The 8,530-nt window shown below is 42.6% G+C and overlaps 1 protein-coding gene across 1 annotated transcript; it reads right to left on the bottom strand.

The window, feature by feature from the left end:
- Nucleotides 1–1,083: 1,083 nt before the first annotated feature.
- On the bottom strand, nt 1,084–8,083 carry unm_hu7912 (un-named hu7912). Its single transcript, XM_058637147.1, has 2 exons — nt 7,839–8,083; nt 1,084–5,991 (listed from the first exon to the last, which is right to left on the bottom strand). The coding sequence occupies exon 2, from the start codon at nt 5,937–5,939 to the stop codon at nt 2,721–2,723; it is 3,219 nt and encodes a 1,072-aa protein (XP_058493130.1). The 5' UTR covers nt 5,940–5,991; nt 7,839–8,083; the 3' UTR covers nt 1,084–2,720.
- Nucleotides 8,084–8,530: the final 447 nt, after the last annotated feature.

The raw sequence follows: 8,530 nt of genomic DNA, 5'->3' as shown, positions 1-8,530 counted from the left end.
GTTTGGTTAAAGGGAGATTTCACAGTAACTTTGAAAACAGCCCAACAACACAGGTTATTTCTGTTATACACTGTCCACTGCAAGAGTCTCAATCTACAACTGTTTTTATTGAAAAACATTTTAAGATATCGTTCCCTAATGCATATTTATTATTTACACATTGTCCACTGTCCATGTGTTAAAGGCAATTGCACACCTGTGTTGTCCTAATGGTTGTATTATAAATTCTAAATAAACTGTATTATACTCTATATTGTATTAATTTTTATGTATAAAAATAAAATTTGTATAAACATGTGTAACATTTGGGATGATTAACTGAATTTATTACACATGAGTGTGTGTGGTTTTTTTTATTTTAGACGTCACTAATTACTTGCACAATGGACCACTGACACCTCTTTAATATGCAAGAATGTATTGGAAACCATCCCAGTTAAGAGCAGGAAGCATGATCATCACATATCACATGAAACACTAAGAAGCAAGATTGCTGGTTTTATGTGTCACGAGAGCCCAATTCATATAAAATGCTGTATGATTGATGAATAGGTTTTTCACTGAAAACTGTTCGGGATTCATCCAAAAGAAAACAGATTAATTCCAGCAAATGAACTTTCTCTGTGGCTTTAAATGCAACCATGTGACCAAAACATGAAGTCATAACCTGTAAATGTTTAATCAAATCAAATGTAACAGGAAGGAAGTGCACAGGCACTGCATTGAAATAAAGAAATAAAACTATCCATGAAGACAGATGCAGATATTTTTTGGTGGGAGCAATTGATGCATTAGTCCACTAGGTGGCGGTCTAACAACACAGAGAAAATAAATGAAGCCTTTGATTGCACACTCACAGAGTAAGGATGAGGAAATCTCTCTCTCTCACCAGCCCGATGGAAAACTCGGACTGGATCTCAACAAAGGAAGAGCAATGACACAGGATCCACAGGATGAGCATTTTAGTGTGAGCTTTTATACAACATTTCATTATTACAGATGTATCCATGCCAACTTACATGCTGTTTGTTAAGAATTAGCATATTATGTATTATAATGTATAAACAAGGTGCTCCACACCTCGTCCCCTAAATACTAATTATACTGTAACCGTTTTTAGTGTCTATGTCATACACGCTTCCACATTATGGAACTCGATGAATTCGCTGGTGTTTCATACAAAGCTTTAATCGTCATTCTGAATTTCTCTATATTAAAATAATCTTTCTCTATACTTTACATTAATAAAACGTGGTTCTTATTTGGACAGACCACTCCCTGTATGTGACAAAAAAAAGTGCTGATCACTGTCAAATAGTGTGTTGTATACGTTCTGGCAGAGAAATGCAAAGTAACAAAGTCTATTGTTAAATTACATTTATTATATATTTATATATAGGCTATAAACATCACAAAATAGAAAGTCAAGGAAGGTCTTGCACAAAGATATATATATATGTATGTATATATAGATATATATATATATAGTTGAGTAAAAGAGCAACCTTAGATGCGTGAACAATGGCTGCAGGCGTATCTGGGATTAGTGCTGCAGCTGTGTTAGAAACATACTTCTTTTATAATTTATGTTTTAGTGCAACGTCTTTGCGGCTCCTGGCTCCAAGAAGTGATTCAAGATTAATAATAAAATAGGGTTTTACAACATATAAGTATGTTAAGGTTGCTCTTTTATTGCATATTGTTTAAGAACATACTGTGGTATTAGTTACAATAAGGTCTCAAGATGTTCAAATGATCTATTATTCAATATATAATATACCTCTAACATTTCTAGTCATCAAATTGTATCTTGTTAACATAATAAAACTAATTATAAGCAATATCAATATTAAAATACTTAATGAATATAAATAACATGCTTTGAGCAAAATAATTATTTTACAATGGTAGTCCAAACTACCCAAGTTAAAAGCTGTCAAGCCTTTAGAAATAGCTAAACCTATACATTGCTTTGTGTCAAATGATTTTTTTTTTTTCTGACTGAAGGCCACTGTCAAACAAAGCAATATATAAGGATGACATCAAGTCTTATCACAAGATGAAATATCTTCCCAAAAATATTCCTAATAACACGGGGAAACAGTTTGGTGGTTGGATTGTACCTCTATTATAATAATAAGTGATATAGTAATAATTTTCAAACAAAAATACCCACACAACTACAGTATCCTTAGGATATAATACTTAAGTACAACCAAGAAGATAAAAATGCAAATATCTGATATAACATTTTGTTGGACTAAATCAAAATCTGGATGATTTTTACTCTACGAAACCTGGCTGTGCCAACAGTTATGTGGAGGCTATGAGACGTGTACTTTATCAATATTGTGTGCTTCACACGTTGTCTGCAGGAACCGCACAGATCATACATATTCACATCTTAAACACCGGCATAACTGGTTTTGTGCCGAGGCAACATGCAGGCTTTTAACTCTTCAGAGCGCAACAGGATCAAAACAAGCCATTAACAACATAGGGTGACTTTTAGAACTATAGAACTGTGTATATTTACTGTGTGTGTGTGTGTATGTGAGAGAGAGAGAGAGAGCAATAGAGAGAGAGAGAGAGAGAGAGAGAATTGAATGGGGGGGTTCACATATACACATATTTATGTTCCATTTGCTAAATCACACAATGTATTTACAAAATGTACAAACACTGTACTGACATCATTATTATTCCCATTCATTGGAATATTATATAATATCATCCAAGAGATGTGGGGTGTCCACCCAGTCCAGTGTTCTTGGCTCAGATGCAGCCATGATCATGCACATAAACTGTTGCCCCGTTCTCTTATCTATTGGATAAATTGTAGTGGGCGTGAACCTTTTGTTGCTCTCCACAAATGCACACAGCTGATTATAGATTTTTGGATACTCGTGACGAAGGAAGACTCCCCTGGTCCTGAGCTCACGCTGGATATTGACAAAGCAAACCTCTCTGGCTTTTCTTCCCTCCTCCCCCTCCTTGTCAATGTCTGGTGTGCCTGGAGGTGGAGTGAGGATGAGAGTTTCCATTTCACTATCCTTCTTAAGTACCTTCTTTTCGGGGCTCGAGGAGGCTAATGACACCTTTGCATATTTCCGAACTGTTGGTGCTTGGACTCTTGGTGAAGGTCTATTAGGCACTAGCTCACCAACAGCTATGGATACATTCAGAAGAAAACATTCATTGGGGTCATACTCATTACCTGCCTGCTGCAGTTCCTTGCAGTATTCACCTAGGTTGTCCTTGAAGCCATCCAGCTCTCGGAGAGATAAGTATGTGGGAGACATGAGGAGACTCTCGAGCCCAACTTGCAGGAAGTTGTCAGCTGTCTCTGGATTAGCGAAACCCAGAAAGAGAACGCCTCTCCCTCTGGAGAGGTAGCCAGCTTTAGCAACCCGAGAGAAGGCTTTGTGGATCGCTGAGTTCTCTCTGCAGAACTTCAGAGTGTGTCGACACACACTACTGACACGGCCATAGAGGCAGGTCTCTTTGTGGATCTCCCAGTCGTCCCGGCGGCAGTTTCGTGAGCAGTAAAATGTGTAGCAACTGTGACATGATTTGTAGTACAAGCAGGCATTGAACATAGTATCAGTCCGGTTGCATTTCTTGTTGGCACACACCATCGTGTCATCTTCGTCTGTGCTGTGGTCAGGAGAACATTCTTCTGCGCTCCTTTGTAAAGCATCACACCCACTATCAGGGTCTTTGATTGTGTCAGGGCTGGATTTAGAAGACAGGAACGGTGTGTTCAGAGAACCTACGTTTTCAAGTCCAGAAGATTCTCTGTCTTTGTCATTGTCTTCAGTAATAAGTTGTTTAAGCTGGCCCAGAAGGTCTTCGCTTGACCTTCTGCTAGTTGGTGGTTTGTAATCAACAACCAGATCTGCTAAGAGTTCATCCAGTTGCTCTAGACTCTGCTGGAGGGAGAAGTTGTTGTGTTTCCTGTCTTTGGTTATGTCTGCTGTGGGAGATGGCTGCTTCTGTTGCTGCACTACTCTCTGAGATGGTGTCTTATCACCATCCAGTGTGTTCCAGTGGACAGAGTGCACATCACGCCGCTTGCTATTGGCTGCACAAATATCATTGTCAGTTATGGTGATCTCAGGCGTTACAAACCAGTTTGCACTCTTCATATTCCTCCACGGATTGCTCGAGCCCCTCTCCAGTGAGTTTTCAGAGAGTGACAGAGCAGCATACCGCCTTGGCGAACTTGAGAGGTTAAGTATTACCGGCTGAGATGCGACATCAGAGGGTGCTCCATGTCTTGCCTGGTAGAACAGGTTCTCGAAACTTCGTCCTCGAGGCACTGACTGGTCTCTGTCATGTTGTGGATATAGAATATTGTCCCAAGACTTGGAATGGTTCTTGACCTCTGCTCCTAGTCTACTTGTCTCTGCACAGCTGCTGGTGAACCATGGGGGCATAGTGGGGTCTTGTCTTACTCTTGGTGGTGTGTGCAGTGAGGACTGGTTAGAGTAGCCAGATATGCTTGAGCGATACCAATCGTCTGAAAATGCCTGGGACAATCGGGGGCGTTGACGACCCTCTGTGTGATATTGCCTTGAAGGAAAGTACTGTTCCTCAGGAGAGCTGAATGGTTTGGGATAAAACAACCTTGGGTTACTTGTATGGTACGGATTGAACCTACTCTCCTCTCCAAAGTAAGGTCTTGACAATGGAGTTTGAGAAAAGTATGATCCTGCCTCACTTGTGGAGTAAGGCCTATTGTACACAGAGTGCGCTGGCTCTCTCTTGGACAGGTGGTCTGTGTAATACGACCTGACAGGAAGGGTATGCACCCAACGAGTCCTTGGATCATACTGACATGTCATTGTACTACCGTGGCTGGTTAAACTGGACCGATCATCCTGAAAGTGTGCTCTGGAATAGGGATGGGCTGAATACCGAACAGGGTCTTCCGTATAGAAAAACTTTGTTGGTATGTTCGGATTTGAGTAAGCTCTATGTTCTTGACTCAGATATGGTGCAGTTGGTGACGGAATTCTGTGCATGTCTACATGCTGGTAAGAGATTGGAGACATGCTGGTTGCATAGTGGTGTCCTTGTCTAAAATCTCCACTATAGCATTCACTTGGAGTGGGCGTTGGCGAGCAGACAACCTGCCGGGGTACATACAGACCTCTACTGCTACCAGCCTGGGAGTATCTCTGCCAAAGATGATCAGTCCGTACATTAGGAACCTGCCTGGACGCGTGCTGCAGTACGGCAGCATCTGGTTTAATGTCCACACGGTACCTCACATGAGGGGTTGCGGCTGGTTTATCGGGTTTGTCCTCCTCAAAACAGTCTGAGACATAGAGAGGGGAATGAGGCTGCAGTTTGTTGGGATGCACCTCATTCAAAAACGCCCTGTTTGTGGTGTACGGATCTCGGTGTGTTTCAGAAGCCCTCAAGGAGTCTGATGCAGCCTGAGGTGCATCCCTCCCCTTCCTGGCTCCTGGAGGAGACACTGAGATGGGCACAGGAGTGAGGGTTGCCTTAACCCGAGGGGCACTTTTAGATCTTGTTCTCTTTTTAGAATCTGACCATGTATGATGGTTGGCTTTTTCTTGGCTGGCATGCTGCTGCTGTAGCTGCCTGGTGTTAAACAGGTCAGGAGATGAAAAACGAAGATGCCCCTGTTGATCTAGTCCATTCCACATTTGATCTTTGTTTAATGTCTGATGCTCAGCCCTCTTGTAAGGGTACTCCATTGGGGAAGAGAAAGACTGCGGATCATCCAGTGACTCAATGAAGTCAAAGCTACGACAGTGCCTTTTGTTGATGATTTCTGGTTTATCAATCATTTTCAAGTCACTCTGCTGGGAGGAGTGAACAGAAACGGAGTAGTCAGGGATGGGATTTAGCGTAATGTCCCGATATAGAGTCGAAGCCAGTATATCAGGGGGATGTGTCCGTGTCATCTTAAAGTAACTTCAGTGCTCTCCATTAGGTGTGATTCAAGATCAACACTGCCTGTAGAAAGAGATAAGACAGATTATGCTGAGCACTTCCGGTATTTGGGATTTAAGCGTTGGAGAGACAAGAGTTAAAATTGACTGAAATATTTCCACTATGAAGATGAATGGGTATACAATCAACAGATTTAAAGGCTCATTTACTGACCCAGGTTGTATAATTCCTGTCACTAGCGGCAGCATGCATGCACCGAAACAATCGGAATCAACTTGACAACCAGGCATTTTAAAAACTGGAGTTAACATACCATATGTAAAGTAGCGGGGATGTCTGTATGTATGTATGTGTGTATGTCGTCACACTAACAAAACTGGCTTGAACTATATTTAGACTGGAGCAAGACTGGCTAAATGATCTATATAATAAATCTTCTCGTGCTAGATTTAATGCACACTATAATGTTAAAAATTGCCTTAAATATGAATCACTAAAATGGTTGTCGATGATACAGCAATTTTCAAACGTATCTGATGTAATGATGTAATGTCATACTCAGTGAACATTATCTATTTATCTGAGTTAAGTGTATTGTATTTTAAACATTTTATTTTTTTAGGTCGTCAAAGAATACAATGGAAAGGCCCCGATTTTAACAATAGATTTTTATGTTTCACACACATGGGCTTTCGTGTTGGCACGCTACCAAAAGCTAACCCTGAGCTACCATCTGTTCATGGTGATGAGCGAGGACTGACCATCTTTCCCCGTCCGATATCACGCCTGTTTGAACCAACCACCAACAAACCTGTCCTGTTATCACTGTCCTATTAGCTATTACTGAATCTAGGACAACTCCGTTTTATACTCTTTGTATCTGGTTATCTAACTTATACCACAAACCAGGGCATTATTCACGTCCTACTAAGTATTAAATAGAAATTATAGATAGAATAAATAGATGAGGTTTAACTGAATGAGGTGAGATTATGAGGCATTTATGAGACGTCATAGAGTGGGAAAAAAATAGGCCTGGTGAAGTGCAGGATGTAACGGGGGAGTTTTCAGTAAGTAGTTCACTCCCACAATCTGTCTCAAACAGACACTCGGTTTGAATCCATTTATGGATACAAACAGTAATAGTCATCAAACTGAAGGAGGAGGACACGGTGCATGCAGTAAATGTCACAAGACACATTTTTCCCCGTGTGGAAGCATGAAGGCTTCTCCTCAACGTCTTCATTTGAAGATTTAAAGGCAGGAGGAAGAAGATGCCACAAGTAACCGAACACAAGAATTCCTTCCTTTATTCATCTTCACGGTCTGAGGCTGTTTCCATAGGAGGACTACACTTACTAGAGCAGCATGCCACATACTGTCTCCATGGCTACAGCACACAGCAAAGAACCCATTTAACAGTTTGTTACAATGGCCCTCGGTGGGAAAATCTAAGAAACATGCTTCAATATAAGGCTTATTTCTATTCTAAGGTGATAACAACAGCTACAATACACAGCCAGGTCTGTGCTGTTTAATATTGTTTTGGATGCCAATTTGCTACTAATCCAGACCATAATAATAAATGCGGGTTGTTGTGAAACCTTCCCGCATTCCGCCTTGGAGCGTGACCAAACACTGGCTCCGACGCACTTGGACACCCCCGTTTTTATTTTGGTGCTGCGGCACGAGCGCGGCCCTCCATCCTCGGAGGCTGACCCGATGCCTTTGGGTGATCGCATGACGACATTCACAGCCCGGGGAGACCGTGTCGTGTCCCCCGGTTCAGTTCGGGACAGGAGCGAAGGTGGAAGAGATGGAAGAGATGACTTCAGCTAAGTTTGGAAATGGAAGATTTGGCGAGTGAGTGAGTGAGTGAGTGAGTGAATGGGGGGGGGGGGGGCCCTTACCGTTTCATCCCAGATCTGCTCGGATGCGGTGGACATGGTGGAGCAGGAGGAGAAAGTGCAGCCTCGGCCTCGGTCCTGCTGCACCTGCTGTGTGAGCCTCCCTGAGCCGCGCGCTCGCCCTTCGTGCAGCCTTACATGTTGTCTGTGTCACACGGCGACGCAACACATAATGTGTGTGTGTGTGTGTGTGTGTGTGATGGAGGCAGAGGAGGTGTGTCTGAGCCTGCGCCTGTACGCGAGCCCTCTGGGGGCGTGGTTGTGCGTGTTGTTATTAGGATGGGAGAGAAAGGGGAGGGGCGGAGGGGGAGGAGGTGTTGGAGGAGGCGAGGAGAGGAGAGGGTGGGTGTTCAGTCGGAGCAGCACTGCGGTGTCTTCGTTCATCCCTGAACACGGAGATGGAAGTTTTACAGCCTGGCTGTTTGGTCAGTCATCCTGCAGTGATCCAGACCCGATCCAGACCCGATCCAGACCCGATCCAGAGTCTGAAGACAGACTCACAACTCTGCGTTCACCTGGACCTCACAGCTGGAGCTGGAGCAAAAAAATGATCTGTCAACCTTTTTTTTTAGTGTCTTTGGTGCCATGGTTCTCAAACTGTGGTACGCAAGCTTCCATATGCATGACATACAAATAATTACAGTCTCTAACGTCACGACACCAGTGTGTGAAGTATATGTGAGGAAGCCTCCTTA

This window comes from Solea solea, chromosome 8 (assembly GCF_958295425.1).
Source record: "Solea solea chromosome 8, fSolSol10.1, whole genome shotgun sequence".
NCBI classification, from domain to species: domain Eukaryota; kingdom Metazoa; phylum Chordata; class Actinopteri; order Pleuronectiformes; family Soleidae; genus Solea; species Solea solea.
Note: the sequence above shows the minus strand (reverse complement) of the source record. Positions and strands in the feature narration are given on the sequence as shown.

Bases quoted from the DNA above. Each gene is read 5' to 3' on its own strand.
- unm_hu7912 (XM_058637147.1), bottom strand. From the start codon at position 5,939: ATGACACGGACACATCCCCCTGATATACTGGCTTCGACTCTATATCGG.